Source organism: Canis aureus, chromosome 14 (genome assembly GCF_053574225.1).
Source record: "Canis aureus isolate CA01 chromosome 14, VMU_Caureus_v.1.0, whole genome shotgun sequence".
In the NCBI taxonomy this organism is placed as follows: domain Eukaryota; kingdom Metazoa; phylum Chordata; class Mammalia; order Carnivora; family Canidae; genus Canis; species Canis aureus.
Genome location: NC_135624.1, coordinates 40748713 through 40763904, shown reverse-complemented (window position 1 = coordinate 40763904; position 15192 = coordinate 40748713). Strand labels below are relative to the sequence as shown.

The 15192-nt window shown below is 62.0% G+C and overlaps 3 protein-coding genes across 8 annotated transcripts; 1 reads left to right on the top strand and 2 right to left on the bottom strand.

The window, feature by feature from the left end:
• Positions 1-7: 7 nt before the first annotated feature.
• On the bottom strand, positions 8-3131 carry MAF1 (MAF1 negative regulator of RNA polymerase III). Of its 5 annotated transcripts, none has more exons than XM_077847656.1 (8): positions 2786-3131; positions 1906-2035; positions 1677-1805; positions 1436-1601; positions 1179-1300; positions 977-1096; positions 657-860; positions 8-536 (listed from the first exon to the last, which is right to left on the bottom strand). In XM_077847656.1, the coding sequence occupies exons 2-8, from the start codon at positions 1986-1988 to the stop codon at positions 515-517; spliced, it is 846 nt and encodes a 281-aa protein (XP_077703782.1). In that variant the 5' UTR covers positions 1989-2035; positions 2786-3131; the 3' UTR covers positions 8-514. The 5 variants fall into 5 exon arrangements, with proteins under 5 accessions (XP_077703782.1, XP_077703783.1, XP_077703784.1 ...); XM_077847657.1 differs by having other exon boundaries at positions 1906-1991; XM_077847658.1 differs by lacking the exon at positions 2786-3131 and having other exon boundaries at positions 657-809; positions 1906-1991.
• A 362-nt stretch (positions 3132-3493) lies between these two features.
• SHARPIN (SHANK associated RH domain interactor) lies at positions 3494-7555 on the top strand. 2 transcript variants are annotated; one of them, XM_077847653.1, is made up of 9 exons: positions 3494-3825; positions 3910-4084; positions 6188-6319; positions 6394-6535; positions 6611-6701; positions 6781-6934; positions 7006-7118; positions 7206-7334; positions 7412-7555. In XM_077847653.1, exons 1-9 carry the CDS (start codon positions 3649-3651, stop codon positions 7493-7495), a joined length of 1197 nt encoding a protein of 398 aa, XP_077703779.1. In that variant the 5' UTR covers positions 3494-3648; the 3' UTR covers positions 7496-7555. The 2 variants fall into 2 exon arrangements, with proteins under 2 accessions (XP_077703779.1, XP_077703780.1); XM_077847654.1 differs by lacking the exon at positions 6188-6319.
• Positions 7556-8473: 918 nt separating this feature from the next.
• Positions 8474-10788, bottom strand: CYC1 (cytochrome c1). Its single transcript, XM_077847655.1, has 7 exons — positions 10645-10788; positions 9918-10114; positions 9709-9835; positions 9465-9622; positions 9218-9378; positions 8854-8954; positions 8474-8775 (listed from the first exon to the last, which is right to left on the bottom strand). Exons 1-7 carry the CDS (start codon positions 10771-10773, stop codon positions 8671-8673), a joined length of 978 nt encoding a protein of 325 aa, XP_077703781.1. The 5' UTR covers positions 10774-10788; the 3' UTR covers positions 8474-8670.
• Between the last annotated feature and the right edge of the window lie 4404 nt (positions 10789-15192).

The following is a 15192-nucleotide window of genomic DNA, read 5'->3' as shown; positions in this document are numbered from 1 at the left end:
TCCCCACTAAGTCACAGAAATTTTTATTGGAAACAAACCAGCTGCAGCAAAGTGACACTCAGTGCACGCTGCCCAACGGGCGAGGTGGGGGAGGGGGTACAGGTGGGCGCCAGGGGCTGGACGAGCCCAGGGTGGTGACCACAGGGGCCTGCTGACTGGGTCTCAGGCCCTTTGGGCTGGAGTGTGCAGGCCCAGGCCCGATCCGGCACAAAATATAAAAATAAACTCTGTAGTCCAGCTGTCCCTGCCTGTGTCAGTTCACTGGGAAAGGGCAGTGACTCTTCCCACCAGGCCCTGTGCTATTGTCCAACCACAGCAGGGGCAGCTGGAGCCTGTGGGGTAAGTAGACATCTGGAGGCGGGAGCCAAAGGGCTAGGTGGGCGTGGCCTCGGTGGTGTGGAGCCGAGGCAGGGCCAGGGGCTGGCCACCAGCTGGGGAGGCCCTGGGGCCCCTGGAGTGGGCAGTTCCAGGCACTGGTGAAGCTGAATGAAGCTGGGGCCTCTGCTCCTGGTCCTCACATACAGATCACCGGGACCCTGGGTAGAAGGCGGTGCACGGTGAGCTCAGAGGAGCCGACAGCCAGATCAGGCCAGAGGGTGCCCACTCTGCCCATCCACACGACTCCAGAGAGCCAGGCCACAGCAACCATCACACACCTGTCCTCCTCCATGGCGCTGGTCTCCTCGGGTCCGCCCTCACTGCCTCCACCTCCGCCGTATTCCTCCTCCTCCTCCTCCTCCTCCTCCTCCTCCTCCCCCAGCAACATGTCCAGCTCGTTGCCTGCCTCCGAGGGAGTATAGGTGGATCCACTGGGGGAGGTGTGGGAACTGGTCTTAGGACTGCCTACCCCTGGCCTGTTGCTGACCCCAGGGAGGAGGTCCAAGGAGGACAAAATCAGGAATGGCGTGGGCACAGCGGGGGAAGTGGTGTGTGGGCCCCACAGGAGCTAAGGGAAAGGAGGCCGAAAGGTGCTAACCTGATGGAGCGGCAGCTGAAGAAGACAATCCGCTTAAGCCGCTTGTTGTAGAAGAAGTAGTTGAAGGACCAGAGGCTGCCATCCTCCCCAAAGGGATCTGAGTCCAAGTCTGGGTTGTAACTGGGGGGCGTGAGGCGAGAGGCAGTATGAAGGCCCAAGTGCCGCACACACCCGGGGCCCACCTGCAGGGATGCCAGCCTACCTGTAGATGTCACACTCGGCCAGGCAGATCTCCTCATCCACCGCGTTCCACAGCTGTGGCTTCAAGGCCTTGAAGTCCTCCCGCACCGCCGAAAACAGACTGCAGTTGACTGCGTTCACCACCTAGGGCGGTCACAGTCGGGGTGACTAGGCTGCAGGACAGGATGCGTCATCGGGGCAGAGCCAGGGGCCAATGAAGTAGGCAGGGTGGTAAGGACAGCTGGGGGCTGCGGGCCCCACCCCTGACCCGGCCCTCACCCAGCTGAGGCTGGGTTCCCTGCTGAACTCGTGGCTTCGGGCTGTGCTGAAGTCGTAGTCAGGCCGGAAGGACTCATTGAGCGTGGCAATCAAGTAGAAGAGGGTCTTGCGGCTGCACTTGTCGCTCAGTGGGCCTTCGTCCTCACCACCCTGGCTCTTGCTCAGTCTGCGCGGAGAAGAGCATGAGCCCACAGGCGCTGCACCCCATGGCCCCCGGCGGGCAGACTCTGCCCCGGCTCACCTGCTGGGACTGAGGCCTGAGGTCTGGGGTGGAGACAGTGCCTCCAGGACGTGGGGCTGGCCCTCCTGGCAGAACTGCTTAAACATGTGCTTGTCGTCTCCTGCCATCTTACATGAGTAGCTCTCGATCCTGCAGGGGGCAGGGGGGACCATGGAGCCTGCCACCCACAGGGCTCAACGCAGGGCCACGGTGACCTGGGAGACGCGAGCCCTCGGAGGCCGGGCCTCACCTGCCGATGATGTGGGCATCACCGGTCTCCACTGTCAGCTGTGAGTTGATGGCCTCGAAGCTGGAGTTCTCCAACAGCTTCATGTCCTTGGGGGGGAGGGGGGTCCTGTGCTCAGAGGGGCTAGTGCTGCCTGAGGACAGGAGGCCAGTCTATGAGGACCTGGGCCCTGGGGCTCAGCCTTTGGCCTCCCTGATGGCAAGTGGAGCCGTTAGCAACAAGCTGGGTCCTTCCCCTGCCGTCGGCAGGGGCAGGAGAGGCAGAGCAGATCCTGTTACCTGAGGGTGGCAAGCCGAAACTCCAGCTCCGCCAGCCCCTGCTCCCCGCCCCGACACCCAGGGCGCCCTGGGGTCCCGCTCATGCTAGGGTCCGGGGCTTCATCTCCCGGGATACGGCCGTCCCGCCGCAAGAGCATCACCCACCATGGGGGGTGGGGGGCGTCGCCGCGAGCCCGCGGGATCCCTGCAGTAGCCCAGGGGCCGACTCCTGCGCCCGGTGAGGACCCGAACACCGAGGCGGGGGCCTGCGGTCGGTCACCTGGGCAGCGCTCTCCCCTGTCCTACGGGCTCCCCAGGGAGGCGCACAGGAAACCCATAGGCTTCTCCGTTCCTCTCCGCAAGTGCGCCGAGCTCCTCGGAACAGAGGCAGAGGCAGGCCGCAGGACCCCCGTAGGGCCCGGGGCCGGCCGCGGGGCGCTCCGGGGTCAGGCGGCCGAACCCGCCTCTCCGCCCGGGGCCAAGGAAAGCCCCGAGCCCGCCGCGGAGAACTACACGTCCCAGGAGGCCGCGCGCCCCGGGCCGCGCACGCGCGCCGGCGCCAAGTCCGCTGGGGGCTGGAGTTCTGGAGGCCTGGCCTGGGCGCCCGGCGCCGGGCGGACACCCACCTGCTGGCGCGGCGCTCGCGGGGGCCGGGCCGGGTCGGGCCGGCGGACGTCGGCGCGGGTAAGAGGGCGCTGTGGGCTCCGGGCAGCGCGGGCTCCTCAGGACCGGAGGGCGGCGGCGCGGCCTCCGTTCGGGCCGCACTGTATCCGGGGGAAGAGGCTCCGCGGCGACGTCCCGTTACTCCCGGCCCTGCCGGCCCTGCCGGGCTGCCACCGCGACATAGCCTCGCCCCTGCACGGCGACCGACTGCCGCGACCGACCTGCCCGCCGACCGCCACCCGAGGCCCGGACGAGCGCAGGAGCGGCCGAGCGACCTCTGCTTCCCCCGGCCGGACAACAACAAGCGTCCGCAAGGCCCGGCCCCCCGCCCCTGAGTGGCCCGCTCCGGCCGTCGGGACCTGGAGCTCGGAGCGCCATTGGGGACGGCTGACGTCGCTCACTCCTCGCGTCCGCTCCGACTGGCTGCGCCGCCTGTCCGTCACGCTCCGGGCCGCGCGAGCCCGCCTCCTCCCCTGGCGCTCATTGGCTGCCACCCCTCGCGCGTCCCGCCCCTGCTGTCGGCCCGCGCTCCCGAGAGTGGCTGGCGGCCCCCGGGGTGGGCCGGCGGGGCGGGGGGCGGGCCGGAAGGAGCCCGGGGACTGCGTCCCGCACCGGCCGGGCGCGGGGGGGGCGGGCCCGGACCGTTGGACCACGCCTCCGCCGCCGAGCCTCCGGGCCGTGTGGGTCCCGGGCCCAGCGGGACCGGGAGGCTAGCGCTCCGACCCTCTGGTGTCGGCCGGAACCCCAAGCGCGCGGCCCCAGTTTCCGGTCGGCCGAGGCGCTCGGAGCCCCGAGCCCACGGAAGCGCGGCCGGACCGGAGATGGGATGGCGCCGCCCTCGGGCCCGGGCCCGGCCGCCGTGCTGCTGGCGGTGCAGGCCACGGTGAGGCCGCTGGGCGCGGGCCCGGACGCCGAGGCGCAGCTGCGGAGGCTGCAGCTGAGCGCGGACCCCGAGCGGCCCGGGCGTCTCCGGCTGCAGCTGCTGGGCGCGGGCCCCGGGGCGGTGAGTGCGGGCGGCGGGGGCGCGGCGCGGCGGCGCGAGGACCGGCCCGGGGCCGCCTAAGTGGCCCGACTCTGCCTTCCGTAGGGCGGTTCGGAGTGGCCCTTGGAGTCCGTCTCCTACACGGTCCGAGGCCCCAGCCGGCATGAGCTGCAGCCTCCACCGGGAGGGCCCGGCGCCCTGAGCCTGCACTTCCTCGACGCCCGGGACGCTCGGCGCTGGGCCGCCCTGGTCCGACGGGCCGCCATGGAGGGACGCGATGGTCAGTGCGCCGCGGCGAGGACGCGCCCGGGCCGGGGCTGAGCGCTGGAGCCTGCGCGGGGCGGCGGGCGGAAGCCGGGCTCCGGGAGGCTTCGGGAGGCTCCGGGAGGGGGAGGGCGACAGGTGCGCAGGGGCAGGGCAGGCGGGCCTGGGGCTGGGGCAGCCGGGGCGCCCAGGCGGGATCCGAGCTACCGACACTGGCTGGCACCTGCTGGAGACGAGGCTTCTCCAGAGACGGAATTGGCAGGAGTTCGTGGCTAACGAGACGGAGGACATAGTGGTTGAGGCAAAGCTGGAGGGAGAAGTACTGTGGAGCGCCCAGACAGAGCCTGCGTGCAAGGGCACGGGGCACACGGCTAGCCAGGAGGAAGGGCACAGGGCACCCGCGCCCGGAAGGGTAAAGGCTGGTGGGAAAGGTCACCCAGCTCACTAGGGGAGCGAAGCAAGAGAGCAGTGACAGGCGGACATGCAGGGAGCAGAGGACAAGGCCACGAAGGTGTCAGAAGAGCTGCCAGAGAGTAAGAAGGAAACCGTATGCGGTGGCGGAAGAGAGGCCCAGAGCGCAGCCTGTAGTCAGCGCCTGCTCTGAACTGAGCACTTCACGCCTCGCGGGTGTGGCGTGATCAAACCTCAGATCCTAAAAGGGAGGCAGACACGTAAGACAGGTAAACACGCACTGCAGGGAGCATAGCGTAGGGTACAGACTTGTGGAATCGCCGTGTTGTACGCTTGGAACTACCGTGACCTTGTGTGTCGGCCCAAAAATACTTATTAGGTGAAAAGTATGTATTATTTTTTAAAGACTTTACTTATTAGAGAGCGGTTGCACACACAGCAGGGGGCAGAGGGAGAGGGAGAAGCAGGCTCCCCACTGAGCAGAGAGCCGCAGCCTGCAGGGCTCATCCCAGGCCCCGGGGGTCACGACCTGAGCTGAAGGTAGACACTTAGCTGACGGTTAGCTGACAGAGCCACCCAGGCGCCCGTATTTATTTAAGTTATCCCTACACCCAACATGGGGCTTGAACTCACAACGCCAAGATCAAGTCACATGGCCCACCAGTGGAACCAGCCAGGTGCCTCTCAACTAAGTAGGTTGGGGGGCTCCTGGGCAGCTCAGTCGGCTGAGCGTCTGACGCTTGATTTCAGCTCAGATCACGATCTCAGGGTTCACGGGAAGGAGCCCAAGTCAGGCTCTGCGCCCAGTAGGGAGTCTGCTTGAGATTCTCTCTCCCACTCACTCTTCACTTCCTAAAAAATGTATATGTATATATATATATAATTGAAACAAAAATAAGTAAGATCTTTTCAGATGGTGGAGGAGATTAGAGCGCTGGGAGGGGTTTGTATTTTAAGTAGGATGGCAGGGAAAGCTTCATTAAGGTGAAACTTGAAGATCCTAGTGGACCCTTCACCCATGTGGCCGGGAAGCGGCAGGTCCGAAAGCCCCCAGGCATGAGTGTGCATGTGATCCCGGGGCTCAGCCAAGTCAGGGCCAGGTCAGGCCGGGTCAGGGGGCAGACAGCTGCGAATACTGAGAGCTGAGGCCGTCACAGGAGCTGCGTCAGCAGTGGGTGGGCTGGGCCTCACGTGGGAGGTAAGCCGGGCAGACAGCGGCACCGCCAGCTCGGTCAGGGCCCCTGCAGGCAGGGGCCCAGGAGGGTTTGTGTGGAGCGGGAGCACCCAAGGTGTCCTGGGCTGACGTACCAACGGTAGAGCCAGTAGGGAGGATGGAGGTCCCTGAGGCACCAGGGGGAGACCACCCTAACTGCGGGGCTCTGGGTGCCAAGGGAGCATCCCTGGCAGGCTCGTGGGGCCAGTCGAGGCGAGAAGTGGCCAAGCTCTGGTGGAAGGGCCTGGTGGGGCTAGACAGGAGCAAGGTGGAGCCCAAGGAAAAGCCAGGTGCAGCTGCAGCTCCAAGGGGTTGGCAGGGACGTTTTAGGGGTTTGCAAGGGCCAAGGTTGGGGGAGGTCTTGCTTAACGTGTGGTCCAGGGCCCTGGCGTGGGCTGAGGTAAGCAGGGAGGGCACGTGTCCTGGAAACCGACACCAGACGTCAGGCCTTCTGATCTCAGGAGACCCCTGCCCACCCCACATCTTCCCTCCTAGGCAGCCTGCCCCAAGCCCTGGGCCCAGACACATGCCCTGTGTCCCCACCCAGCCCCCCCGAAGTGCCCACACTCCAGACCCCACAACCCAAGGTGGATCTTTGCTGGAGCCCTGGAGACTCTCCGGAGAAAGGTAAAGGCAGCTGGCAGAGGGGGTTGGAAGCAGCAGGGTGCGTTCAGCCCTGATGGGCCTCTCTCCCCCCACAGAGGAGCTGGTGGGGCGCCTGGCCCGGGCCATCGAGGACGGAGATGAGAAGGGGGCAGCCCAGGCAGCAGCCCTGCTGGCCCAGCATCACGTGGCCCTCAGCGTCCGGCTCCGGGAGGCCTGCTTCCCTCCTGGCCCCATCAGGTGAGGCCTGCTGCACTCTGACGTCCCAGCCTTCCGGGGCGCTCAGCCTCCCCCCTGACCTGTATTCTGGCCCAGGCTACAGGTCACAGTTGAAGATGCTGCGTCCTCTGCCCACGTGTCCCTGCAAGTTCACCCCCATTGCACCATCGCAACTCTCCAGGAGCAGGTAAGCATGGGGGCTGGGGAGACCTGCTGGGGGCCGGGGGCTCTGGTGACACTACCTGGCCTCGATGCTCTGGCCCCAGGTGTTCTCGGAGTTTGGCTTCCCGCCACCTGTGCAGCGCTGGGTCATTGGGCAGTGCCTGTGTGCGCCCGAGCGCAGCCTTGCTTCGTATGGGGTCCGGCGGGATGGGGATCCTGCTTTCCTCTATCTGCTCTCAGCCCCCGGAGAGGCCTCAGGTTAGTGCCTGACGTGGAGGGGAGGGAGAGGGGGAGCTGACACGCGCTGAGCCCCACCTCATCTACTGCAGGACGCAGCCCTCTGGGCCCCCAGAAGACAGATGGGGAACTAAGTCGCCTGTTTCCGCAGTCACTGGGGCTGCCCAGAGCGCCTCAGCCAGCCAGCCTCCCCAGCCCCCTTCAGGTGGGTAAGGGACTGGGCCGGGTGGGCCTGGGACTTGCTGGGCAGCTGAAGGATAGAGAAGCAGCCGCAGTCTCCCCGCCTCCCCAGCCTGGCTGGTCCTGCCCTTCCTGCACATTCATCAATGCCCCCAGCCGACCCGGCTGTGAGATGTGCAGCACCCAGAAGCCCTGCAGTTGGGACCCCCTTCCTGCAGCCTCCACCCACCAGCCGCCAAAGGTACCAAGGGCAGAGCAGGGTAAGGGGGGGCACGGTGGTAAAGCCAGCAGGATGACCCATCTTGCCCTCACCCCCAGGTCTCGAAGAGAGAGGATGGCCTGATCCCTCCGGGCCCGAGGTCCCTGGAGCCTGTCCTGAAACTCTCAGGCGACCTTTGCTGACTGCTCACCAGGGTTGTGGAGGGCTGCGATCTGGAGTCATTAAAGACACTTCTGAGCCAACTGAGTGCCCCCATCTCTGCGCCCGTCAGCAGACCGAGCGGCTGGGAGGACGGAGAGCAGGGCATAGCCCCACGGCCATGAAATGTGGCGGAGGTGGGGCCTGGTCCTCAGCTGGGGGGGCAACCCAGTCAGGCCCTGGTGGCTCCAGTACGTGGGACTCCAAACCCCAGGGCTCCTAGAAGCATGGGGCTGAGGCCTCTTCCCAGACCCGAGAGCACACAGAGCACCCATCCCGCTCGGGCCGCTGACTGTTCCTCCTCTTGCCCACCCAGAAGCTGCCTAGCAGGTGCTCTGCTTTCTCCTCCTGGCTCTCACCCTTCCCAGATTCTGGCCACCACCTGTGGGCTGTTCAAGCCAGGATGCTCCTTACACTCCCCTCCTGGGGGACAAGAACTCCGAAGCTGGGAGCCCTGAGCCACGGCCATGTGCTGCCACCCCGTAACCCCTGCATCCTGCCCCTTCTGGCTGTCCAGGCAGGACGCCGGGGGCACGTTCCAGGCAGCCTCTGCCTAGCTCTGCTTCCTCAGCTTGCCTTCGGGCTCTTCCCGTTCCCCAGCAGCTCCTACTTTAGGCCAGGCCTCTTCCCCCATGAAATGCTCCTTGCTGCCTTCGGGATGAAAGCCAAGTAGTTCAGCCTGCTGACAGATGGCTGCTTACCCGACCAGGTCCCTGGGCCGCGGCTGGCCAAGCCAGGCCCTCTGTGGCTGTGACTGGGTACCTGCACCTCGTCGGGTGCCGTGGCCCTCTCTAACAGCGGTTTTCCGGCCCACAACTGGTACTGGACTCAGTACCCACTCAGCAGGCAACATGCTGGCTGGACGACATGGCATGAACATTCTGGGAGCTCGAGAGCAAGGGTCTCAGTCCCAGAGGCCCCTGCAGACTTGTGCTCCCATCACACAAGAGCTCAAACGTGTGTGTTGAGAAACTTAATTTATTTCCATGATGCAGGGGCTGAAGGGTCTGAACCAGAACCTGGTCTCCTGCCCCGTTCCCTCTTAACCAAAGAAAGAGGGGTTTGGCCAAGAGGGCCAGCTGAGGCCTGAACAGGTCCAGGGTGGCTCCTCGGCTCCAGGGCCCCCTCAGGCAAGACAGTGAGCAGCCATGGAGCAGGGTCACTTTGGTGGCCGATATGCCAGCTTCCGGCTCTTGAGGACCGACCACTTATGCCGCTTCATGGCGTAGATCAGGGGAAATAGCAAGCCCATCATCATCAACATCTGGGGACGAGGCAAGCTTAGAGAAAGGAAGCAGAAAGGACCCAAGCCCAGCCCCTCTCTCACGCCCAACCCTTTCACCTTGAGCCCCATGCGTTTCCGATGGTCGTGTTCTGGCTCAGATGCCCAGCGCAGGAAGGTACACACGTCCTTGGCTACCTGGGACATGGTAGCTGGGGTGCCTGCGCCAAAGGTAAGTGGTAAGGGCTGCTCTTGGGGGTCCCTATGCAACCCGGGGTAGCCCTGGAGCATCCCCCTCTACAGTCAGACGGCCTCCTGACCAAGGCTGTACAAGCATTGGGACCCCCCTGCCCAGGCTAGATAGGACTGCGGATGCTAACCCGGCTCAGACACACCCACCCTGAGCCAAGGAAAGTGCAGGGTAAGCGTCCCAACAGGGGGAAGAGGACCCAGGTTGTTGGTCCCCAGAGTGGGGGCGTCTCACCATCGTCAAACTCCAGGACTTCATCGTAGATGGGAGGCGCCATGCCAATAGCCTGTCCAGGGAAGTAGGGGTTGAAGTAGAGGCCTTCTCGCAGTGACACGCCGGTGGGTGGCTCACAGTAGCCGGTTAGCAGGGAGAAAACGTAGTCCTCACCACCGTGCCTGGGACCGGATCCGAGTCTCCTGAGCCCCGGCTCACACGGAGCTTCCCCCCACTCCCCTCCGCACCCTGCAGGCAGCCCGCCTACCTAGCTCGAGTGATGTAGCTGAGGTCAGGGGGCAGTGCTCCGTTATTGGCTGCTCGGGCGGCCTCAGGGTTGGGGTATGGTTTGGGGAAATAGTCGGAGAGCTTCCCTGGCCGCATGAACATCTCTCCATCCTCATTGGGGCCGTCCTGAACCTCCACCTGCCGCGAAGAGCCCCATCACGACCCTGCCGCCCAGCACAGCGGGCACCCCAATCCCTAGGTCCTCCTCCCCCCAGGCCCCGCACCTCCTCAGCCAGCGCCTTGGCTTCATCTTCGGTGTAGCAGACCCCCACCAGGTGGCGGTAGGCCACATAGTCCATGCTGTGGCAGGAGGAGCACACCTGCTTATATACCTGGAAGCCCCTCCGGATGCTAAAGACAGGCACAGGATTAGGGGCACGGATTCCACCCCACCCAGTGCCCCAGACCCTGCCCCAGCCAGCCAGCAGCGCACCTGGTGTGGTCCAGGGAAGACAGGAGGCCGCGGTGGGACCACGGGTAGCTGGGGGGGTGCAGCTCCAGGTCGCTGGCACTCACGGCGGAATGCAGAGCCACGGCGAGCCCCGCGCCCCCCGCCGCCAGCATGCCCAACGCCGACAGCATCACTTTGCGGCCCCGGGACGGGCCGGCCTTGGACGACAGGGGCATTGCCTGCAAGATCCCGGCTCAGCGCCTGCCAGGGCCCCACCAGGTCCCACCGGGGCGGCCTCCCGCGCCCGCCTCGCCCACCGCCCTCGCCCGGCGCGGGCCACGTCCGCGGGGCGCCCTGCCCGCCCCCTCCTGCCCGGGGGAGCGGCTGCACGGCAGGCGACACGGGCGGGCCAAGGTCACGAGCAGCCGCCCGAGGTCGGGCTGAGGTCGCGCCGGGACGCGGGCCGGGTCTGCGAGGCCGGAGCGGGGCGGGCCTGGGCGCGTCCCCCGGGTCACCCCCAGCCCCGAGCCCGCAGCGAGCGCGCCCGCCGCCCCCGCGCTCCGCACAGGGCGCCTCTGCGGCTCGGAGGCCTCGCGCCGGCCCTGCTCCCGGGCGCGCCAGGTGGGCAGGGCGCGGGGGTCCGGCGGGGGCAGCGGCGCCAGGTGGCCGGGGCCGCCCGCTCGCCGCCCGGCCCGCGCCCGGAGCCTCCCCGCCGTGACCTTCAGGGCTGCGGGGCCTCCCGGCGCCCGGGGTCGCGCCCAGCGCTCACCTGAGACGTCCGCAGCGGGAGCTGGCCGAGCCGCGCGCCGCACAGCAGGCCCCGGGCCCCCGCGCCCGGCAGCCCCGCGCCCCGCGGGCCCAGCACCGCCCCGCGAAGCGAAGCCGCCGCCACCGCCATCTTGGCCGTCTCCGGCGCGCCGCGGCTCCCGTCGGCCCCTGCGGCGGCCCCGAGCGCAGGCGTCGCGAGAGCCGGGGAGGGGACGGGGCTCCGCCTGGCCGCGCTCCCGGGCGGCGTGGAAACCGGAAGCAGGGCGGGGCCCGCGGGCATCTTCCGGTGGCGGGGATGGCGCGGTCCGCGGAGGTTTCGGGCCCGGGGCGTCTGCGGGGCCGCGCGCGGGCTCTCGTGCGCAGTATTTCCAGGCCTGGCGCGGTGGCCGTAGGGAGGAGCGGTGCGGAAGGCGGGGGACCCCGGGCCCCCGGACCCCCGGCGCCCGGCCGCACGCGCTGCTCGCCCTCATCCGTTGGACCAGGATTAGTAGCCGCACGGTGTTACCTAGAAACTGAGATGCGGGAGCCGGGGCGCTGACGGCCGGGTTGCGGACGGAGGACCACGGGCCTCGGAGGCTCTGCAGCCCCCCCCCGCCCCCGTAGAAGCCAGGAGGCATTGCGGTCCGCTTTTTCAGAAGTCTGTAAATAATCAAAGGATTGCAACACCCCAGCGGTGTGGGGTTTTTTTTTTTTTAAGATTTTATTTATTGATTGATGAGAGATAAAGACAGAGACACAGGCCGAGGGAGAAGCAGGCTCCACGAGCCCGACGCGCGAGCCACCGGGCTGCCCTGTTTGTGACCTTTTATATTTCAGAAATATGTAGGGCTCTTGACATCCCTGTGGAGGCTGTATTCCAGCTCTTCCCTTTAAGCCTGAAGGTTACTCTACCAGCAGCTGCAGCTGTTACCTGTGGCCTCAGGCCACTTTGAAATAAAAAACACTTGCCTGTAATTGTCTTCAACAAACAGCCTCCGGAGCACACAGGCTACTAGGCCCAGAAAGCTGCGGCTGGCAGGAGGGGTCTCAGGCACGTTAAGTCAGGGCAATTATTTACACAGAAGGTGTCCTGTTCTCTTCAGTACTAGGAATGTGGGCTGTCCAGCAGCTTTAGCCAGAAACGGTCAAAACACGCCTCAAAACTCACTGTTCTTACCAAGATTGACTTGTTTTTCTTAAATAAACACCGCTGGGTGGCTCAGTGGTTGAGCGTCTGCCTTCAGCTCAGGGCGTGAACCTGGAGACCCGCGATCAAGTCCCACATCACGCTTCCTGCAGGGAGCCTGCTTCTCTCTCTGCCTGTGTCTCTGCCGCTCTCTTTCCTCTGTGTATTCTCATGAATAAATAAATAAAATCTTTTTTAAAAAGTCACCAACATAAATAGGGTGTGCACATGCTCATGAAAGACTTGAAAAAGCCTTGAGTGGTTACCCCTGGCTGACCTTGAGCCTCTCTGCATGTTGAAGTGAAGCCTGAGACGGTTGCAGGGGCAGGCCCCAGGTGCACAGAGCTATTTGGGAAAGACTGGCAAGTTTACTGATCATAAGCATTAAAGGAAATCACTGTCCCACCGTGAGCTGACCATTGAGCTGACTTCAGCAGCTACACAGGACAAATATCACAGACTAGATAGCATCAGGTCAGAAAAATCACTACACAATACAACTGCCACAAACAGCAACGACGAAACTTAGAATCTGATTTTCAGAATCACCACTTTTTTTTTTTTAAGATTTTTATTTATTTACTCAAGAGAGACACAGAGAGGCAGAGACACAGGCAGAGGGAAAAGCAGGCTCCCTGCGGGGAGCCTGATGCAGAACTCTATCCCAGGACCCCAGGGTCACGCCCTGAGCTGAAGGCAGGTGCTAAACCGCTGAGCCACCCAGGATCCCTCACCACATTATTTTAAATGTTTATTTTTCAATAAAAAAAAAAAAAAAAGTATGAGACACTGTGAGAGCAGGCCAGGTGCCTCACGGAAGCAGGAGCCTGTCAGGCCGTGTTGCGCGGTTAACACTACTGCAGTGACGAGACCCCGCTGGGTCCAGCCGCAGCTCACACCCCAGGCCCAATAACCGGCGGAGGCGGAGGCCGGCAGGGTCCTGAGTCTGATTAAACCCCTTTAGGAAGGGGAGGAGGAGGCGTGTAGCCGCCGGCCGACTCTTCAGACATGACCCCTCTGCGCCTGCCCCTGGCTGCGCCCAGCTCACCCCAACAGGACTGGGATCCTTCCCTGCTTCCCCATGAGCTGACCCAGACCTCACCGGGGCCTCGTCTCCCCCACCGCCCACAGCCCCACTTGAGGCTTGGGTCGCCAACGTCCTGCTCCTTCTGTCACCTGGTTTGTCGGGTGGCTTGCCTTGTGCCGTGTTCTGCGTGCCATGTGACAAGCCAAGGTGATCACGTGGTGAAACGTCCTTGTGTTTGGAACCCTGAACCTGCCTTCTAACTATATTGACCTTGCTTTATAATTGAAGGGAGCTGGCACTGTGGAAAGCCAGAAGTCTGTGCTCCTTCACAGCCTGCTCGGGATACGAGTTCTACTACATATTTGAATAGTTAGAAGAAAGAATTAGTAAACTTGAAGGTAGGTCACTTGAGATTGTCCAGACTGAGGAACAGGAAAAAAAATGACCTGTGGAACACCATTAAACATACCAGTCTATGCATAATTCTCAGGAGCAGAAGAGAAGAGAAAGGTGAAGAATATTTGAAAAAATAATGCCTGAACATTTCCTAGCTTTGATGAAAAGGATGAATCTACACGTCCATGAAACTCAATGATGCCAAGTAAGATAAACTAAGAAAGATCCACACCTAGACTCATCATAAATTGTTGAAAGCCAAAGTAAAAGACTCTTGAAAGCAGCAAGGGGGGAGTGACTCATTCCATATAAGTGATCCCTAATAAAATTACATATTTCACATCAGAAACCATGGAAGTCAAAAGGCAGTGGGATGACCTTTTCCAAGTGCTGAAAGAATAACCCTACCAACCCAGAACTCTATATAGGGCAAAACTGTCCCTTAAAAACAAAGGAGAGGGCAGCCCCGGTGGCGCAGCGGTTTAGCGCCGCCTGCAGCCCAGGGCGTGATCCTGGAGACCCTGGATCGAGTCCCACATCGGGCTCTCTGTATGATGCCTGCTTCTCCCTCTGCCTGTGTCTCTGCCTCTCTCTCTGTCTCTATGAATAAATAAATAAAAATCTTAAAAAAAAAACAAAGGAGAAATTAACACATCCTCATAAATAAACTGGAAGAGCTTGTTACAAGAACTCTGCCCTCCAAAAAAATAGTAAGTGGGGCCCTCGGGCTGAAATAAAAAGACCTTAAATAGTAACTCAAATCCACATGAAGGAATAACACCAGAAAAAAAAAAAAAAAGCAGCAATAAAGGTCACTACATAGGTAAATATAAAAAAATATGAGGGGCACCTGGGTGGCTCAGAGCATGATTCCAGGGTCCTGGGATCTAGTTCCTCATGGGGCTCCCTGCAGGGAGCCTGCTTCTCCCTCTGCCTGTGTCTCTGTCTCTCTGTGTCTCTCAGGAATAAGTAAATCTAAAAAAAAGAATCATCATCATCTATGGTCACCAGAAGCCTCCACCTAAATGTTAGCAGCTTTGTGTACAACTGCCCCAAACTGGAAACAATCCCAATATCCTTGAGCAGGTGAATACACGGGGTCCCTCCACACCTCAGGAGACAGCACACTTGAGCTGCTGTTGTTGGGGGAGTGTGGGCCCTCTACCCCCGAAAAGCCGGTCCCCAAAGGCTGCATGTATATGGTTCCATTTGTAGGACATTCTCGACAAGAGGACACCGTCATGATGGAGACCTGGAGCGTGGGGTGTGCGTGCAGGACAGGCCCTCCCTGTGGTGCAACAGGGCTGTGTCCCGGGGCTGGTGGTGGTTACAAGAGTCCGTGTATGTGATAACCTTTCAAAAACTGTACTCCCCCTTCCCCAACAGCAGGGATGCCTGGGGGACTCCACGATTGAGTGTCTGCCTTTGGCTCAGGGCATGACCCCGGGGTCCCGGGATCGAGGCCGACATCAGGCTCCCCACGGGGAACCTGCTTCTCCCTCGCCTGTGTCTCTGCCTCTCTCTGTGTCTCTCATGAATAAATCTTTAAAAAACATATGAATGCACTTTTGTGTTTAAGATTATTTATTACAGAGCATGAACAGAGAGAGAGGGAGAGGGAGAGGGAGAAGCAGGCCTGAAGGCAGACACTTATCTGACTGAGCCACCCAGGCATCCTGAATGCATTTCTGTTGATAACTTTTTTCCTATCTAATCAAAACACCTGCATAAAGTGATAACTATAAGCCTATGTGGATAGGCACAGGATGCATAAAGATGGAATTTCACAATAACATACAGGAGGGAATGGCTATAGCAACATCTTTTACTACTACTGAAATTAGTGGTTTAAAAATGTTTTTATTTTTTATTTAAATTCAATTAACATATAGTGTATTGTTAGTGTCAGAGGTAGACTTCAGTGACTTATTTTTTAATATTAGAGAGCAAGTTGGGGGAAG

Coding starts and splice junctions, on each gene's coding strand:
- MAF1 (XM_077847656.1), bottom strand. CDS start 1,988: ATGAAGCTGTTGGAGAACTCCAGCTTCGAGGCCATCAACTCACAGCTG. Junction 1,602..1,676: donor TCAGGCCTCAGTCCCAGCAG/GTGAGCCGGGGC, acceptor TTCTCCGCGCAG/ACTGAGCAAGAGCCAGGGTG. Junction 537..656: donor AGCGCCATGGAGGAGGACAG/GTGTGTGATGGT, acceptor CCTTCTACCCAG/GGTCCCGGTGATCTGTATGT.
- SHARPIN (XM_077847653.1), top strand. CDS start 3,649: ATGGCGCCGCCCTCGGGCCCGGGCCCGGCCGCCGTGCTGCTGGCGGTG. Junction 6,320..6,393: donor TGGAGACTCTCCGGAGAAAG/GTAAAGGCAGCT, acceptor CTCCCCCCACAG/AGGAGCTGGTGGGGCGCCTG. Junction 6,536..6,610: donor TTCCCTCCTGGCCCCATCAG/GTGAGGCCTGCT, acceptor ATTCTGGCCCAG/GCTACAGGTCACAGTTGAAG.
- CYC1 (XM_077847655.1), bottom strand. CDS start 10,773: ATGGCGGTGGCGGCGGCTTCGCTTCGCGGGGCGGTGCTGGGCCCGCGG. Junction 9,379..9,464: donor AGCTACATCACTCGAGCTAG/GTAGGCGGGCTG, acceptor ATCCGGTCCCAG/GCACGGTGGTGAGGACTACG. Junction 8,955..9,217: donor AGTCCTGGAGTTTGACGATG/GTGAGACGCCCC, acceptor CCTTTGGCGCAG/GCACCCCAGCTACCATGTCC.